At 43.1% G+C, this 20,284-nt stretch overlaps 1 protein-coding gene across 2 annotated transcripts in view; it reads right to left on the reverse strand.

Moving 5' to 3' along the window:
• The window catches only part of C9H1orf21 (chromosome 9 C1orf21 homolog), a 115,017-nt gene that overhangs the window by 39,378 nt on the left and 55,355 nt on the right, over positions 1-20,284 (reverse strand). For both annotated transcript variants that reach the window (XM_032117842.1, XM_032117843.1), the window contains exon 3: positions 12,202-12,296. In XM_032117842.1, coding sequence (XP_031973733.1) covers positions 12,202-12,296 — 95 coding nt within the window. The remainder of the gene's footprint in view (positions 1-12,201; positions 12,297-20,284) is intronic.

The following is a 20,284-nucleotide window of genomic DNA, read 5'->3' on the forward strand; positions in this document are numbered from 1 at the left end:
GTCCCTCCTCTCTCTCACAGCAGCTTTGTTCTTTGAAAGGCTAAAGGAACGGAGAAAACCAAGGGAAAATGGGCAGGCTGATGGCACTCCCTCCCACTCCCACCCAAACTGCCCCTCCACACCACAGAGCCCAACATCCAAATATCCACAGAATCAAAGAGTTTGGGTTGGAAGGCACCTTAAAATCCATCTCATTCCACCTCCTGCCATGGGCAGGGACACCTTCCACTGTCCCAGGTTGCTCCAAAGCCCATCCAGCCTCGCCTTGGACACTTCCAGGGATGGGGCAGCCACAGCTTCTCTGGGCAACCTGTGCCAGGGAAGAATTTCTTCCCAATATCCAATCTGATGCTGCCCTCTTGCAGTTAAAGGCCATTCCCCCTCAGTTTTCTCACTCCAGACCCTTGTCTCAGGTCCCTCTCTCTTGTAAGCCCATAGCAGGGGAAGAGGACAGCATTGACCCCTCTGTGACATAACTTCCCCTCACCAGGTTGGGCCTTTTTTAACACACTGGGTTTTGGACACTCCCCCCCCCCAGGTCACTCTCCTGGAAGTACAAGGATTTCAGAATAAAAGTACTCGTTTGGATGAAATTTTGGAGAAGAATTGGTAATATGTGAGCCCATTCTTGCTGTTTTTGCAGGTAGAGCAGCTGCTTCTGATTCCCAACACTTGCCTTCAGGTGCTGCTGCAATACAAACTACATTTAAATACACACACACAATTATAATATGATCACCTTATTAAGAAGCACTGGCTTTGTGTTCCCATGCAGAGATTATCTGTTGGCTTGAATCTTTTTTTTAAAGCTGCCTGTCTTTGATGGTATCCCATGGAAAGATTACATATTAGATAGAGAAGCACATGGTCCACACAGACCAAGTGTGGGAGATGAAAGCAGAGCACTGAGAGCTCTGTCTGAGCTCCAACGCTGCTTCTTCCAGGAGCAAGGAACAAACAATCTAAAGCAAAAAAAAGGGTTTTCTTCCCAGTTGGAACAAATATGAAGCTGCATATTAACTTAGGTCAGTATTACTTTAGTATCTGTATAAACCACTGCTTTCCATTAGAAATTATTCATTAATTATTCAGGAGATTTTTTAACATACCTACATGTAATTCCAAACTCAGTATGCACAAGAGTCTGAATTATAGGCTCAGCTTGTTCAGAATATCGAAGTACTTGCCTTTACTGGCATAAACTTATTTCCATAGGGGTTTTCTTTCTGTCCTCGACTTTTTCTTGCTTAAAAAAATCCTGAACTCTTGAAGGTTATAATCTTACATTGTTTTCCCTTCTCCCAGTCCAATTTCTTACTCTTCTTTCCACCAGCTGAAATGCAGAAATCCCTTCCAACACACATTTGAGTCTCCCAGCTGCCTGCAGAGCAGCTGGTCTTGGCTAGCCACAAAATCAAAGGGAAACAACCAAAGTCCAAAAGCTAAATTACAGTGAAAAACAGATGAGGCTGAGTCCCTTCCAGCCCTGGTGTAGGAATACACAATGCAGATGGATGAATACACTCACTGTTTTATTCCTGGAGGTGGCTGAAGCACTTCTAGTTCAGCTGGAAGCAGCCCAGCTCCTTTGTCCTGGGGGGGGGGGGGGGAGGGCTGTACAGGGCACCAGCAACACCCCAAGAACACCAGGAATGTCATCAGTCTCCGCACCCATGAGCAGAGGTTACACCCATCCTGCTTTAATCCACCACCAGGGATAAATCCCCCCCTCTTGGTTCACTCACCTGCTCCCTGAGGGTCACCCCATGGCTGCACAGCACCCCAGCAGCACAGAGCCCCTTGGGCAGGGCACAGGTGAGGGTGCTGTGCCCTTCCCAGCACTCTCAGGACGTGCACACAGGTGAGGGAGGCCAGCTCCTTGGGAAACCTGGATTTGCCAATTCTGTTACCCTGAGCACACAGCAATTAAGGCTAAAGAGCTAAAGGACCCATTAATGCAGCTAATGAGCCTCCCCAGCAGCCGTGTCCAGCTCTCTTTCCCTTTCTCTGGAGAAGACGCCATTAAATCAAGATCTTTCCTGCCCACGTGTGCCCTCACATCCCAAAAAGCCTAGGCCTGGGTAGCCCAGCCCCTGCATTTCCCTGGAAGAATTAAGAAGAAAAGAAATCCACTCAAAAATGTTCACCATAGTTTCAAGTAATTTTGAGCAAAACACCATTTTCTCCACAACAAATGTGAAACATTTCCCACCTTTGCTCACATCTAGCGGTGAAGCACAACCAAAATATGGAGCAAGCAAACACAAAACTCTGGCTGCAGTGGTGGGAATGTTCCTGCTCAAGGATGATGTGAGCACAGAATTGCCTAACAGGTGGAAACCTAACCAAAGTAGTGACTACTGAAACAGGAAAGTAACATTTCAGGCTCATGCAGTACAACAGACATTGTCTACTTGAAGCTTAGTTAAATAACCAGTGCTCTCTGCTACCACTTGTGCTCCTGGGACTACTCCTCACTCTTGGATCTTCTAGTTTATGTTGCCTGTAAAGGTATTTTTTAACATTTCTTACTAAATAACCAGGATGAATGGGGGAAAACACCAAGCTAAAAATAATTTAGGTGATGAAGAAAGGCTCATGTGGACTGGATTCTGGACAAAAATGGCATTTTTGGTGTAAAAAAATCCAAGTTATTTCAAAACAAGAATGGTACGAAGTGGACTGGGAGCTTCTGATTTTCTAATCCCAGAACAGAAGAGCAACAGGGCTTTTAAAAAATTCAAAGCTGAAAACGTTGGTTTGAAAAAATAAGTTAGAAAATCATTTGTCAAATAATGACAACTCTGGATTACACAACACGCTGCTCTCATGTGCTGTTCATGGCAAGAAGAGAAGTTCAGGGCTGCAGAGAGCCCTCTGAGTCTCTTCTCACCTCTCCTTGTGGTGCTTCTGCTCCTTTTTCCCTTTCCTGTCATGTTTTTCCCTTCCTCCTTTACCCCTCCAGCCTCTTCCTGGGATGGTCACTTAACTCCCACTAACGCACATTCCTCCTTGGGCTCTGGACTGCTTTAAGGTGCCTTCCAACCCAAATCTTCTGAGATTTTATGGTTAAATCTCCAAAACTGGATGCCAGAGATCTTCACATTTTTCATCTGACCAGCTTCAAGTTCACCTCCTTTAACTGCTCTTCAAAGGTATTGCTTAGGAAAGTTTTGAGAAGAAAACACTTTCTATTGAAAAAAATCCCTGCAGTATAAACAAGCTTCAGCCAAAACACATTGATTGTACGAAGGATCTGCCTGAAACCAGCCCTAAAAGTCACACCCCTCCAAGGGCTTCACCTCAGCTCCAATACATCAAAACTAATAAATTCATAGAATCACAAAGGTTGGAAAATCCTTCTAAGATCACTAGTCCAACCATTGACCCAGCACTGCCAAGGCTGCCACTAACCACCTCCCCAGGCACCACATCTGTATTGGTCTGGGGTCTAAAATGGCACATCCCTCCCCCCTCTTTACCACATGCAGTACTGTATTCAGACTAAAACTGAGAGATCACAAAGGCTGCACGGGTAAACATCTAATGAAGCACCTATGGATGAATTTGTTGTTATCTCCATATTCTACAACAGTTTGAAATTAGCACCTCACCAGATATGGAAATCCTGGGCCCTACATTTCCTCCACAACCACCTTGACTCAAGGAGTCTCTGAAAAGAAAGTGTGAGCAGACCCACATAATATCTATAATTAAATGTGAACAGATGGAAGGCTGAATTACTTTGCCACTATCACAAGGAGGTCAGGAGATCACAGCTCACCTGTGGTCAGGAGTACCCCAAACTGGAACTCTCAGGCCATAGCAGCTGCCTGGATTTACAGCTTTAGTCTCTATCAGTGACTTCTGATGATTTTAGGTATTTCTACGTGTTCCATTCTGCCTGTATCTTGCCTTATCCTCTGTTCCAAAACAGCAGAGTTAATAATTAACACCTAATAGGCAATTGCTGAATAGCAACGACCAAAACAGAAGATACAGAGAGCTTCTCTCGATGACAACTTGCAAAATCCTACAGCTCATCTTTCTTAAAGCTTCAGTTCTGCAAGTGTGGAGACACTCAAGTTCTTTAAAAAAAAAAACCAAGAAGAATAAAAAAGAATCTGAAGGTTCCCAGTCCTCACAATCATGGAAGAAACTCTTAAATCAAGAACGTGCCACCTTGCCATGACTGCTGACTCCTCTGTTTCACCAACAGCTCTGTGTCCATCCTCCTCAGCAGCATCAGCTTTCCCGGGGGGGGTGTGGAAATCCCAGGCAGAAACTCACCTGTTCAAATTATACAGGCATGGAAACAACATAACCTGTATGGAAAATCACCTGCTTCCACAAGTGACAGTGGGAACGCCTCTGCAGGATTTGCAAGAATTGTTTCCACGAACAACGTGGGCTGGTCCTGAACCGTGTTCCTGAGAGCTGCCCATCACTGCTACATTTTCTCCACATCAAGCCTGCAATTACATGTTGCTTCTGGACACCATTATTTTAATACACTTTGAAAGAAATATAATTATATATTTTTAAGCTTTCTACTTTAAAATCACTTTCACCAAGAGCTTGAAAACTCATATCATTCCACCTCCATAGGGCACTGTGCAGATTTATTCAACAAAGGGGAAAGAAGGAAATAAGGTCTGGTCTGAAGAAATGCACCTGGAGCACAATAATTTTTATATGATTTTCTGACTTGCTAAAAATATTTATTAATAGTATTCACTTATCTTCTAAATTTTAAAAATTAAATATTGGAGGAAAAATGAATACTTCTTCACCAGAACCACTTTAATGGAATCCAGAAGAAAAAGAATATTAATACCCAGTGCAATCATTTACTTTGATGTCTATATAATATGCACTGACCCGTAAGTGGAATGAGCTAAAACTGTCATAAATTCATTACGAGAAACCATTCTTTGAAGAATATCAATGCAAATTTGAAACTAAATGGGCAATATGGAAATGAGCTAATTGCACAGCATTTAAAATAACTGGCTCCAGTAATAATGTCATTTCTGTGCACTTCTATTTCAGCTGAAAAAACACTGGAGAGGCTGGGTTATGAAAATTGAAATGCTGTAGTTACTTAGTACTGATAGTGATAGGGCACCATTCATTTAGGATCTCAGACTTTGGAGGAAAAAAAAAATCCAGAGGATGATTGTGTAATTCTCATTTCTCTGAGAAAGGGAACCTCGGATGGCATGCCGTGTAAAATGTGCCAACCCAGGCCCTGTCAACAAAGACTCGAGGAAAATAATATCTATTCCCACGGGATTTTCTAGGTATCATCTTATACAAGTAGAGTGCAAAATTCCTCTTAGTATCCTACAAAAGTTTGGGTTGGACAGGACCTTAAAGCCCATCCAGTGCCACTCCCTGCCATGGGCAGGGACACCTTCCACTATCCCAGCTTGCTCCAAGCCCCATCCAACCTAGCCTTGGACACTTCCAGGGATGGGATACCAGGCATCCAGAACGATAAAGGTATTTTCCTCCATGGATCTGGAATGCACCTTCCCCAAGTGGTGCCCAGCCCCTGCTTTGCCCTCTGTCCCGGTGCTGCTCAGAGAGGCTCTGCCTGGAGGAAGCCCCACCTTTGCCCTTGCAGGTGCCTGGGGCAGGGGACCAGGGGTTCCCAGCCCACCCACCTCCTTTATCCCAGCATGAACCCTGCCACCTCGGGCAGAAGGAGCTTGGTATTATACCCCTCCCTCCTTCACCTACTTTTGAATTTTAATCCCTGGCTTCCCTTTACTCACTGATTTTGTAGCTGCATTTTTGTAGCAGCAGCTTTTGTTTGTGGTTTGTTTCTTCAAGTGGAGGGAGGAGAGTCCAGATGTGGAGCAGCTCCATGCTGGGCTGAGAGGAACTCGTGGGACCTGTTCCCACAGAGCTGCCGCGGGCCCTGGGGTTTGGCTGACACAGCATCTGGGCAAAGTGGATGCCTGTCCCTGCGGGAAAACCTGTGGGAGAGCAGGCTGGCCTTGGAGCCCTCCGTTCCCTGCTCTCGCTCCCAGCAGCACAGGAGCTGTATGGATGAACAGCACATTATCTCATCTCCATGCACACCTAGTGATGCTCACTTTGTCCTTTTAGCACTCCTATGGCCCAGGAGAAAAAGGGCATCTCAATTTCTTTTTCCCCTCCCACAATGACCCAAGCTGCATTTTGCTGTGTGTTTTTGTAGGTTTCGTCCTGCCTGGATTCCAGCACAAGAACCAACAACATCTCCAAGTATTTCATAAAGCTGAGGCTTTACACCAGTACATATATGCTACTAAATGTACTGGTATCCTGTACCTAAATAGGCTACAAGAGAGCTGGAGAGGGAATTTGGACAAGGGCCTGGAGTGACAGGACAAGGGGGAATGGCTTCAAACTCACAGAGGGCAGGGTTGGGTGAGATACTGAGCAGAATCTCCTCCCCGGGAGGGTGGTGAGGCCCTGGCTGCCCCATCTCTGGAAGTGCCCAAGGCCAGCTTGGACAGGGCTTGGAGCAAGCTGGGATAGTGGAAGGTGTCCCTGCCCATGGCAGGGGGTGGCACTGGATGAGCTTTAAGGTCATTTCAACCTAAACCAACCTGGGATTCTGTGATCTCAAAGCAGAAGGGAAAATGGGGGGGGGGGGGGACAAGAGGCAGAGAAATTAATAGCCTCTTCTTTATATAAAGAATATATATACATATATATATATATCTGTCCTTTACAGTGGATAATAAACCAACAGGGTGAAGTTTTCCCAACACTTGTACTGGAGCTGACCCTGTGCTGGTGGAATGGGGCTCCTGAAGAACGTCACACACAGCAAGGAAAGCAAACGAGGGGCCAGCACAGGATTTAACACAACCAAACTCTTCAGGATAGACAAAACTCAGAAAAACCTCTTCTTTCTAAGGGCTTGAAGGCTCTCGGGCATTTCTCGTTTCCTTCCCCTTACAAGCAGAGCATGAGCAAGTTCAATTGTGACATTGTGTGTTCTGAAACACTGCCACAGCACAATGGTTTAAAATAAATAATTAGGACATTAGAGCCAGATATCTTCACACTAGAATATGCATTAATACATGCTAACTTCAGTTTTTACAAAGCTTTTCACCAGTGTACTGCACCAGTGCTGAGATAAATATGCAGTTATGCATTTAAAACACTGCAATTCAAAGCTTACCTAGCAATAATAAGCAGCACTGGCTTTAAGTATTTTAAAGTACCAAATTAATTATATTTCCGTGCTTAAATTTGCCCTTGTGGTATTTTACATCTGTAGAAAGGAAAACACCACAAATACCCCCAATAAACTTACTGGTGGCTTATTTATTTTTTATTTAGTTTTTTTAGCACCTAGATTGAGCAGGTTGGTAATAGAATTTAAATGTATTTTCCTAAATCGATGTGGAATTCGACACCTTTGCACTGCACATCACAAATATTTATGATTTATGTATCTATAACACACACTTTACATCTTGTGTATAATATATACATTTAAATAGGGGTCTTCCCTTTCACATATTACATATTATATAGTTATTAAGATGTTTCTTTCTGTATTTTCTGACAGGCTTTTAATTTCACACACTTCATCTATCAGATATTACTGTCTAATTTAAACATATCACTGCAGGAAATGATAACTGGTGTTGAATACAGAGTCACGGAGGTGGGGGTTTGCAGTTCCAAGTTATGTGGAGCTGGGTGATAAATGGAGAACAGCAGCTGGGCTGAGAAGCTCAAGAGAGACAAAAATTACATTTGCAGGTAAGTGGAGTGGAAATTTGTGGAAATTGGGTAAAACAAAAAGCAAAACATTGTTATTAAAGGTGGAGTGAGAGATAGCAAGAGCAACAGAGAGGCAATTTTCTCCCAGCTCCAGCAGGAATTCATCTCAAGCTCTAACATGCAATTTCACTACAGAGCTCCAGGATGAAACACAGGATTATACCTAATTGTTTTGGGGGTTTGGATAACAAACTATAAAAATCCCTGTAAGTGGCCTTTTGTGCCAGTGCAGCCCAGAAAAGAATGAATGAAAGCTGTAAGAACATCCAAAACCTGAACTGCAATAAATATCAAGAAAACCACCCAACACAAAAGAAATGCAGCTTTAGGGACTTGGTATTTTCAGGGATATCTGTATTATAACAGCCCAATTCAGAGGAAAATTGATCCAGCTCCCAAAGTTTGCCAAAGCAATGCTAAGCTGCAGGAATATCACACACCTTCTCATTTTACCTTTTCTGGCAGTAATATTTTATAAGGGAAAGCCAGGAGTGCTGCAAGAGTATGGAAATGAGGACAATTAAATTTGCCCTATTAAGAGTATTAAAAAGGCTGTTATATAATAGTATTCGGTATATTTAACATGATGGTGTACAGCCTAACAGTCCTTTCCAAACAAAAAGTTAATAGATGTTTATTAATGCATTATTTATTTTAGTCATACCTGCTTGTAAAATATTAATACTGCCTGAGTTTTGGCATTTTAGCTTTCCAAAGTGACAAATCCATGTGATTAGCCACCATTACCTTTTGCTAATACCTAGGGCCAAAAAAACCCCATCCAGATCTGCTGAGTGGCAAACTCAATGTTGGCAAAACTCCCTTTGTTATGGAGAAGGCTTATCTTAAAACCTTCCCCCAAGAAGGTGAGGAAAGGCAGGAGAGGTTTTGTAGAGCCACTGTGGAGTCATAGGGAGCTGAAATTTAATTTTAACACATGGTGGAGTTCAGCACCACATGTGGCACGTTGGCACCAAGCTGGGCATGGAGGCAAAGCCCAGGATCCCAATAAACCATCCCAGCCAGCCTTTCTGCTTCTGAACTCACAAATAACCATCCCAGCTGCTCATTTACCTCCAGGAATAATAGCACACACGTGACCTTCTACGCACCACGTCACATGAAAATTAGCACAGCTTCCACGTTTCCTCATATGTGTGCGCATATATATATATGCACAAACCAACACTTGTGATTTAAAAACACATATAATACGTAGTACAAATTATTTCCTTCTTTCACCTATCTACTAGTTCTTCATTGATCTGACACCAAACATCCCTGGTTTCGCTGAGCAGCCACCAAAGCATGGGCTGCAGTGACAGCATCCAGCATAGCCCCAGCTCTCCAGCGCCTAATCCTGCTACATCCCATTCCCATCCTGCAGGCTACAAGGATGTGGGACTGTCAGCTCAAGCACAACGACTCTGGCTTCGTTTTGAGGGTGGAGATGCTCAGGAAGGTGTCAGAGGTACTGGAATGAAACCAGGAGCAGAGATCACAGCGGCAGGTGGAGAACTGGAGAAACAACCTGACTAAAGAAGTGAATGAGGCCTATGGATACAAAGGAATGGCAGGAAAACAAGCTTAGTTTATCTTCTCTTACTTTCTTTTTTCCCCCCTACATTTTAATCCAAGGGGGACTTTGATTCCACCAGAAAATGTCTTCCCATGGAGCATCCTGTGTTTCCCCTGGCAGACAGTCCTAGCACAGCCATTCCCATTGGCACTGCGTCTTAGGAGCATTTCTGCTTTACTGTGCCAGACCTGCTCAAGTTTTGAGCCCTGCTTAAGCCTCACGTTGAAGCTGAGAAGGTGGTGATTCACTGGCAGAGCCTCATCTCTCCCAGAGATACCCACATTTGCACCAGCCCTTCTCTGGCTCTTCCCCAAGCAGAATCAAAGCCTGGGACTCTGGACCACAGCACCCCAGTGTGAAATGACAGTTCCCCTGGTGACTGCCATGTCCTCCCACTCTCTTTATCTATGTGTGACCTTCTTTCCTCCGACTCAGAAATACTGCAGCACCAAAGGCAGAGATGGCAGCACATCAAAGAGCCTAAGCTACAAGGGAAGCAGGTTTATTTTCACTTGAGCTGAGATTTTTTTTTTTTTTAAGCAAGACATCAAAATATCTTAAAAAAGTAACAGAGATGATAATGGGATCAAAAAATTCAATGGCATCTGAATAACGTAATTCAAGCATCAGTATCAGGGGATAAGATAACCCACCCAGAGCAGTTCCCAGACACTGAGGTTACACATCTCATCTGGGCTGTGTTTCTGAAGGGGATGTGAATTTGCAGCCCCGTGACAATAAAGAAATGTGGGATTAAGAAACAAGAGAGGAGGAAAAAGGGCCAGTTCATTCTCCCACCGCCTTTTCTTGTTCCTAAAATTTCAGTTGCCTGGAAATGGCTGATGAGAAGACGGGATTATGTAAGTCCTTGCCAACTTCTCACATGTTAAGGAAATTAAAGCCTGAGTGATGGGTAGCTTAACCCATCTTCTAAGCATTGAACTAAAACATGTTTACTAAGGAGAACTTGAACAGTGAGACCCCTTTAAAAAACCCAGGAGTGATGAGGACTTGACGATTCCCAGGATTAAAAAGCTGCATATATTACAGACAAGGTAATCTCCTTATAGTACGATGAGGAAAAGGAAAATAAAGCCTTTTTGGTGGTCAAGACAGTTTTTGTTTTAAAGCATATCCATCCTGTCTGGCTGAAGATGTTCTTGTGTTATTGCCTTTTTTTTTCCCTCCTGATAAACATGACAGAGAAGAGCTACATCAGCCTTCCAAATCCTTATTGTTACATTTTCCAACAAACTCACTGCTCCCTTCTAACATGACCCACCAGTAATAAAATAAGAAGCACTGTGCTCTTCCTACATTTAATAAGGTGAACACTTGGGTGCTACAAGACAGCAGGCACCAATCAAAGTGCAAAATAGCTAGAGCTAGTTTTGAATAGAGCTGCAGCAACTGTGTCACCCCAGCAGACCTGAGCTTTCCTGAGCTCTTCCTTGCTGTCATTCCAGTGACATTGTACCTTCTGCAAATACTCTCATTTAACTACAGCTGAAGGCCAGTCGAAAATCTAATGTAGAATCACAGAATATCCTGAGTTGGAAGGGACTCTCAGGGATCACCGACTCCAACTCCTGGCCCTGCACAGGACACCCCAAGAATCTCTTAAAAACCTCTAAGAAACCCTCTAAATCCCACTCGAAGCTGAAGTTGCATAACTCACTGGAGCATCAGCAATGCAAAATTGCAGGTAGCAAACAGCTGATCTGGAGGTTGAAGAAGAAAACGTGTTGCCTGCTGCTCAGCCACAGGATAGGACAGCAAAATAAACTCCATTTGCTACAGGAGTGCACCTGCAGTTGTGTGATACGTGTGTCTAGGAGAGGGAATATAAAGTAGCCAGGTTGCAGGAGCTCACATCTTCATGAAAATTTAAAAATCCCAAACAGTGGCTTTTTCTACAGCCACCCAATAATGGCAAAAGGCAAATCCTCAACTAGTGATAATGGTTATGGTTCCACTGGAATCTGCTGCTAATGTTTCCCCTCTGGACCTACACATGGAGGGGGGAAAACCCAACCATTCTACGTGAAGAAAAGCTGCACTGCATGAGTGGAATCAGATGTGAAAACTTGCACCCAACTACAAGACTTGTGGGATGTCTTTGAAAACTTCAACTGGGAAAAGCCCCAGGCAGCCAATAACAAAACCTACAGTCCTTCAGCTTTAGAAGGGAAGAAATAACTTCTCAGAAATGCCAGAAGTGACTCAACCGTGATTTTTAAGCTGCTTCAACAGCATCTTAGTTATTTCAAGTAGTCCTAAGAGTTTACCTGTAATTGCTTTCCCTTAAGTGGAACTACGAGCTGGCAAAGTGCTCAGATCCAGGCAAAAGAAACACACATGATTTTTGTGACTGCTGTGTTATGAATATATTGGATTTTTCTGTTCCAAACTGCCTTTCCTGGGAATTTTAAAACACAGAAAACAAGCAAGTGTAGAGCAAATAATATCTACATAAGTAGGTCATTTTCTTAATGGCAGGGAAGTGCTGTTTTACTCCAGCTCGTTTGTAACACAGACACACACATTTCCAAATAAAGCATATTTCTGGATCTGCAAGGGAGGGGAGTGACTTATAATCATGGAGGCACTCACTCCAAGATCAAGTAGAGCCTAATTCAGAAAGACAAGTAGGAAAAAGTCGTATTTTGCACCTTCCATGAGAGCTTTGCAGGGAGTTGTGACATTTTGGAGAAAATCCTCTCGCCGCGCATAAGCCGGAGCTGGAGGGTGCTGCATGCCGCATATTCCGTCACAAAAGCAGAGCCACGTTAGTTCATTAGAGAAGTGATAAGTTCAATCCTTACCAAGTTTTCTTGGTTCCTGGCTGCTATTTTCTGATCATCTTCTCCCCCATTTTTCATGTATTTGACCTCTTCCACTGGTTTGATCCTATACTCATCTGAGCACCAAGAAAAAAAAAAAGAAAAAAAAAATTTGAACCAGTGTAGTTCAGCAGCTGGGATAAAAACCAAACTAAAACCAAAACAGCTGACTAGAATAGACCCTAGTTAAGCAAAGCAACTAAAAATTACATGTATATCTTTTCAAAGGCCTACATGTGACTAATACAAAGGAAGTTTCTCCTGCCTGAAGCTTCAACAAGAATTTCAGCAGCTCTGTGGTCTAGTATAGCCACGGCACCAGGAAACAGGGATGTTTGGTGTGTACTTTTCCCCAGATCCCTAGTTTTCTGTTTAGTATGTTCAATATAAACAAATTCTTTGCTCCTGCACCCTCCCTGGATTTTAACTCTCAGTGGACCAGTACATGTACAAGTCATGTACAGTGGTACTCCAGAGAGGAGTCTGCTCATGGGTGTTCCTTGTACAGCAAAGCTGATGGAGGCTATTGAAAACCTAGGTTAAAAGCTGAAAAAAGCCAACCCACACCATAACCACTTCGCTTTTTTTTTGGTTTTCCTAATGACACAATGCACAGTCATAGAATGATTTCTGGAGAAAAGGCCCATGCTGACCATCTTCATCTTCCAACTTCCCCCACCAATCACCATTTTTCCTGCACATGAACGTTACCCAGATAGAAATTCAGCCAGAAAATAAGTAAGAAAAGTAAGATTCTTGGTTTGTCCATAATATTTATCAGCTCTTCAAATACTAGAATTCCCAGCTCTAATGCCAGCATGGAAATGTTATCTAACATACAGGTGCTATACCACAGTAAACCCAAAGCTCCAGTAAAGGGATTTTTTTCCTTGGTAGGACAAGATGGGATTTCAGAAAAATTGATTCATCCCTGCGGCCTGTGAATCCAGTTCTTGCAGGACCAACACTGCCTTTGCTCAGTTGCTTTTTGCTCTGATTATCTTTGTAGCACGTGAATCTACTGGAAAAAACACCTGGAGTGGTACATCCGCCCTCCTCCAGTCAGGATAAACAATGCAGAAGAGAAACTTCATCCCACAAAAATGGAAAATATTAATACAAAGTGAAATGAGACACAATACACTTGGAATAAAGAGCAAAACCTTGGCAAATTAGAAGACACTGCACAAACTTTCCTCATTTTTGGGGGGTTTTCAAGCAATTTCTCTCACTTACTAAGAGAAACACAGAGCACAAATAGGTTTTTCTGGGTTACTGTGTTTGTTATTTAGACAAAGTTATTTTCAGGAAGCTGTTAACCACATTCTAGAAGTTAAATAAGCCTTGCTTTGGAAAGTAAGGCTTATTTTTAAAATAAAATTCTTTCAAAAAACAGTCTTATTTTAAAAAATATATCATGGGTTTGCGTATGGTCTAGCCCATAGTCTATATGTTTTCTTTATCATAGAGTTCAAATAAACTGAATCTATCAAATAGAAGCATCTCAGATGCAGAGCCTCAAATCAGATTCAAGAATTTAAGACAATACAATTAGATTGGTAAATGTGAACAACTCAGAGGTTTTTTTCTTTTTTTCCAGTGTAATTCAGCTAGTTTGGAGGTGACAATTCATAAACCCAAAAAGGTTGAACACAATAAAGCCTGGGAATTAGAAGTACTTGATTGACTGCAATTATCTAACTTACATTTTCCTCCCTGCCTCAGTGCTCTCTGTTGGGAGAGCAATAAAACCCACACACAGAAAAAGCATCAAACTCCCACAGAGGCACGCAGGGATCTGAATGGGGAAACAGATGAGCAAGAGAAAGCAGCACAAAGGACGTTTCCCAACCCACAGCCAATCAGTCCATCTGCACTGGAGGAGAGAGGATGTTCAGCCCAGCCCTGTGGAAAACCAGGAAGGTATGGAGGGGCTGACGTTCCATGGCAAAAATAACCCTGAAATGTGTCTGCTGCTTATTCCAAGAGAATAATTGTGATCAAACACCACAGCCAGGCAGCAGCTGATCCTGTGGGGATGGTATAGGAGGGATGCTTCCTCGGAAGGCATCATCTCTTGGAGCAAGTCAACCAGGGCACCGAGGAGTCCCTGACTGATAGCCAGGATAATCAGGCTGACACGCGAAATTAATGATACACCTGGATAGGATGGAGTCTTCTAGAGGTCAAAAATGAAATTTTAAATTCACAGTGGACACAGGCACAGATCCTTCAAATGCTGCATTGTCTGCCAGATACATCAAGTAGCTCTGAACTGGTGGCAAAGAACTTTGCACAGATTTCTTATGATATTTCCAGAGATATTTCCATCAGTGTTAGTAAACTTCAATACTTTCCTGATAATACAGTAAGTATTCAATTATCTCTGGCACAGCTGGTGTTAGTCTCCCCTACATCCTACCAACTGCAGAAGTGCAGACACCTGGGTAATTTATGCCCAAGGTATGCAGCAGCAAGAAAGTTTCCAAAAATAAACCAGTCATTTTTCATAGCATTTTTTGGACAATGTGAATCCACCACAGCAAACAGCAAGTCTTACTTTGGAGAAATCCACCTTCTCCTTAGGAGAATGGCTTCCCACTGCCAGAGGGCAGGATTAGATGGAATACTGGGAAAAAAATTCTTCCCTGTGAGGGTGAAGAGGCCCTGGCACAGGGTGCCCAGAGAAGCTGTGGCTGCCCCTGGACCCCTGGAAGTGTCCAAGGCTGGCTTGGACGAGGCTTGGAGCAGCCTGGGATAGTGGAAGGTGTCCCTGCCCATGGCAGGGGGTGGCACTGGCGGTGCTTTAAGATCCCTTCCAACCCAAACCATTCTGTGATTCTGTGGATACGGATTAAAAAAAATCAGGAAGTCAAAGCAGAAGCCCCTGCAGATGTTGGCAGATCAGCCTTGTAATAGAAAGTGTCCTACAAAATTAATATAAATGTCCTGACTCTAATAGATGGTATGTGCTTGAGCAGAAGAAATCTCTGCTTGTATCTCAAAAAGCAATAAAGCTTTGACACAATCTAAAGCTGAGAATCTGCCTTTAAGGCCAAGAGATTATCTCCTGGGATGAGGCACACTGGGGAAGGGGTTGAGTGGCCGGCACTCAGGCTCCAGTGCCTCAAGAGTGATGAACAGCCCAGAGTGCCTGGCAGTTCCCAGCTCCAGCAATCCCAGGGGCTCTGAGCAAGCTGTGCACGCACCAAGATCAGACTAAAAGGCAAATGCAGCACTGGCCTGTGGAAAGCCAGGGATCAACCTCATTTTGGTTAATAACTGAGCCATCAACAACTCTTTTATCAGCTACACACTGAGACGAAGGGAGCAGATATGAGATTCATTAGGTTTGAAGCAACATCATTACTCGTAAGCTCTCCTAGTTCCCTATCACAGGCAAAACACTTTCCTTAAAACAAGGAGCACTGATATAATACATTGGTAACATCTGTTAGTATTGAGTAGTCTCTTGCTGGAAGGAGGTATAAATAGGTATGATTCCACTTCCAAAGGGAAAGGAGCAGCTAAGTAATTATACTTACATAAATATAAGAATTATACAGCTAGGGAGGACACTGTTTGCTGGTGTAACAGAGAAGTAACACCTTAATCACAGGTAAGACAACATCCTTTATTTCAAATATGCTAAATATAGTCATTAAAATCAAATCATTATTTGCAGAAGATGAGTCTTGCACTGCATTATGTTATTTTTGAGAGGACACAACGATATATAGATTTTTTTTTTACTAGGTGAAGACAAAATATAAATACATTACACATAAGGTAAGGACAAAATATAAATACATTACACATAAGGTAAGGTGTCCAGAAACTACAGATTCTGAGCTATTTATGAGATTGTTCTTGTTCTAAAGTTACTGGCAGCATGAAAGCACTGCAAGTGCAAAAGAAGGGATGCTTAAGCAACAGACAGACCTCGAAGCACATCATGAGGTGTATGGTCATTAATAGTTTTAGGTGAATATGAAAATTACATTAAAGACAGGTTGGATGAATGGGCCCTCAGTGCCTTTCCTGTAGGTAGGTGCAAAAAACTGCTAACCTGGTTTTGCTCAATAACGTAAGAGTGACCTGCAGCTGAAGAAGTAAAGGATGATAAAAATCACCTTTTGAGTTTTACTTTCTGGTTTCTACAGAAGTAAACACAGCATTTTGAGGTATTTTGGTCTGAGTGATCAGAAACAAATCCAGAGAAATCCTGAAATGTTGATTGAGATCCAGGAGGATCTCATTAAGTCTGGCAGCCAACAAGACCTTTAAAACTGTAAGAAGTTCAGGATAAAGGAAATCTGTACTCTATGCATATTTACCTTGGTCTTTTTCCTAAATACAGTTTTATATCAAAAAGAAAAGTGAAACATATTCATGTTTCTTTCTTGTATAGAACTAAAAATCAACTAGTGATAAAAAAAATTAGGACTCTATCACTCAGAATGTGATATGTCATATATAAAGATGAATACATCCTTATGCTCCTTTCAGGAGTAAAAACAAAATCAAGTATCATCTTCTATTGTGTGGCGTATTATACAAATAGAGAAAATTTCCCGTAACTCACATGGGGGAGGAATGGCTTTACAGGACTGTCACAGCAAATCCTGAGTTGAAGAAAAGCAACTCAATTAAATCAAAAGAAAAACAACATAAATGAACCACAAATAAAAGACAGAAATATTGCTAGCATAACACCCACCACAAAATCACAGGATATAAACCAGAAAGCAGGAACGCCTCTAGATCCAAACTGTGGAAAAGCATGGGGAAGAAGAATTTTGAACTTGAATATGTTGCAAAAATTCTCAGCAGGAAAATCTTATGAATGAAGATCTCCATCTGGAAACAGATAATTCCACTCAAACATGTCACCCAGTTGCCATGGCAATGTGACAAAGAAAAACAGCACTCATTAATAACGATTTCAGTGATAAATGAGCATATCAACTTAGAATATTGAAACAATTACTGGGTGGGGGACACAAAACTGTGGTGGTTCCTATGAGAAAAATGTCTTCAGCACTTCCAGACATGGCTGTAAGTGCCTTTACCACAGGAATATGGGCAATGACACTAATTCTGGCTCAGTTTAAAGAAAAGAAAAAGACCAGAAAAAAGCGTAACTTTGTCAAATATATCTGGAGTCACTGTGACTTTCAGAGAAATATCTGGTTAAACAGCAAGCCTTTAAATAAATAAATAAATAAATAAATAACTAGAATGCTGATTTACACTGCACTACCACTTCAGATATCTAAGGACGAACAGATTTGGTTCCACTGTCATCAAGAGGGACGATGGGTGAGCATCTCCTCTATTTTTAGAGAGATATCAAGTATCAGGCAGGAGGTGAGTGGTACTTCAGTCATACCACCCAGAGGGAAGTTTCTAAACACACCTTCATTTTCCTGTGCCACATATTTTTCTTCAGTCTCCCTTGCCTATTGCACAACATGCCAAGATGTATCCTTCATCCAGACTAAACCACACATTTGTTCTGTAAAACAGGAGCCTTCTGTCTAACAAATTCTTCTGCACTGTACTTACTTCTGCCAGGTGCAGAAAGTGCTCCTACTGCTGTGAATCCCACAGATCAAAGCTTCACGTGCTCCCCTCTCCCAAAGGCTTGAAAGCTCAAAGCTATATTTAGATAAAGGACTGAACTGCTTTTTCTAAAAATACTTGTTAAGAACCATAAGAGATTTTGATGCAATTCTACTGAAACATAGAACAGCAGGTGAGCCACTTAAATGCTGAGAACAGAACATGCCAAACATCCCAGAATGGTTTGGGTGGGAAGGGACCTTAAAAATCATCCAATTCCAAACCTCTGCCAAGGGCAGGGACACCTTCCACCAGACCAGGTCGCTCCAAGCCCCATCCAGCCTGGCCTTGGACACTTCCAGGGATCCAGGGGCAGCCACAGCTTCTCTGGGCAACCTGTGCCAGGGCCTCTTCACCCTCACAGGGAAAACTTCCTTCCCAATATCCCATCTAACATTGCCCTCTGGGAGTGGGAAGCCATTCCCCCTTGTCCTGTCCCTCCATCCCTTGTAAACAGTCTCTGTCGATCTTTTTTGTCTCCCTTCAGGCACTGGAAGGCCACAACTGGATCACTCTGAAGCTTCCCTTCTCCAGGCTGAACAATCCCAGTTCTCTCAGCCTTCCCTCATAGCACAGCTGCTCCATCCCTCTGACCATCTTGATGGCCTCCTCTGGACTGACTCCAACAGCTCCATGTCTTGCCTGTGCTGGGATGCTGGAGCTGGATGCAGCTCTCCCAGAGCCCATCTCCAGTGCCACTGGGAAGTAGGAACACACCATGATCCACAGCTGCACTGGGAGGATACGAGCAGTGGTGGGCTCACCTCTAGAAAGAGCCAGGCTACAGGGGAAAAAACAAAATCACAGACCACCAGGACAGTCGAAGAGCAGAATTAGATTGCTTGGGTGGCTGCAGTTTCCATCACCTGAATCATCAGCCTTGAGTGCCACTGGTTCATGTCCATCTGGTTTGGAGCACTGGAAAGGTGAGATGAGCTGCTTAGGTTATTCCATCTCTGTTATGTATGTGAGTATCAACTGCCTGGATACCAGAGAAGTTATGTCAAAAATCCCCAAAAAAGGCAACAGTCAGAGAAAGCAGTTCCAAAAATCCTGCAAATTCATGTTTCTTGAACTAAATATCAAGAAATGGAGGATATCTGAGTAATCTTCTTAAGTCCAGCTTCAAGCACTCACAGAAAGTAGCAGCTCCGTGGTACATTTGATTCTACAGAGTTGAAGCATTTGTTCAGCTGTGGGCGTGGGTTTCTGATCCACTTGAATGTGGGCTGGGAGTGAAATTTCATTGGAGATCAACCAGCACTGGGTGAGCAGCCTGTTGTCTTCCTCTGTTACCAGCCCTCAAAGCTATCAATTCACAAGCAATTTTTGATCCAAGTGATCATGGTTTTACTAACATGAATAGAATAATAAAAATAGCTTAGGAAATAAGCCAACTCATTTTTCTCAAAGGATTATCTGAAAATGCTCATTCAGATTTCCCAAATTAATTTACCTTACCTTAATCCAATGTAAAAATACAGCCACTGCTGGGAGTTGAGGCAGTAGACACCACCAGATACTAAACAGAGAACAGGTGCATGAGCAACACATCAATTCTGCCAACTAAATCTAAATCCTCTGACAGAACAGCTCTTTAAAAATCAACACACCACACAGATTGCAGCACATCTGCAAAGACCGCCCTCAAGCACTTTTTCTTCTTCCTACACAACCCTAACATGTACCCAAGGAACGCCAACGACTGCTTCTGCACAAGGCAGATGTGACCGCTAGGGCGGGTTTTTTGGAGGAAAAAAAGGGATTGAGACATTCAGTGTAACAAAAACCAGCCCCTAAATGGAGAATTCCTGCAGAATTGGAAGGACATTGAGCGAGACTGGGGTAGCTCTTTTCTAAGCTATCCAGCAGCCCCCTGGCATACCCAGTGCTTCATGAAACATTAACTCCCTCAAGGGTGATGCCTACCTGAAAAAATTTAGCAACTTCCATTCTACTTTATCAAACCTCCCTTCTGCAGGCCCAAACCATGACATCTTTCAGCAGCAATCCCTGAGGCTGACAGGTCTGACAGAACATAGCTCCATTAACTGTCCTGGACATGATCTTGATCTTTGCTGCTGGAGAAGCACAAACCCTCAAGCTGCCCTATTAACCCACCCCTCACCAGTGCTGTCAGCAGTTTCCAGAGCTGCAAACCACTCACAGCTCCCCATCCCTTGGGTACCTCTGTCCTCTCCCAGCCTGATGTCTGCCTGTGGCAGAAGGCGCCGTCCCAGCCCCTGCGCTGCCGCTGCTCCTCAGGTGCCTCAGTTTGTGTATCCTGGGTTTTCTGGTTCCCTTCACCCCAGTAAAGGTGGCAGGTGATGATGAAGCCGTAATTTAGCTCCCTTGTTTCTATAGGTTTAATTTTCAAATTTGGCATGTGACTTGCAGAAACAAACCACTGTACACCAGCTGACACAGCAGGAGATGTGCA

Source organism: Corvus moneduloides, chromosome 9, assembly GCF_009650955.1.
Source record: "Corvus moneduloides isolate bCorMon1 chromosome 9, bCorMon1.pri, whole genome shotgun sequence".
Lineage (NCBI taxonomy): Eukaryota > Metazoa > Chordata > Aves > Passeriformes > Corvidae > Corvus > Corvus moneduloides.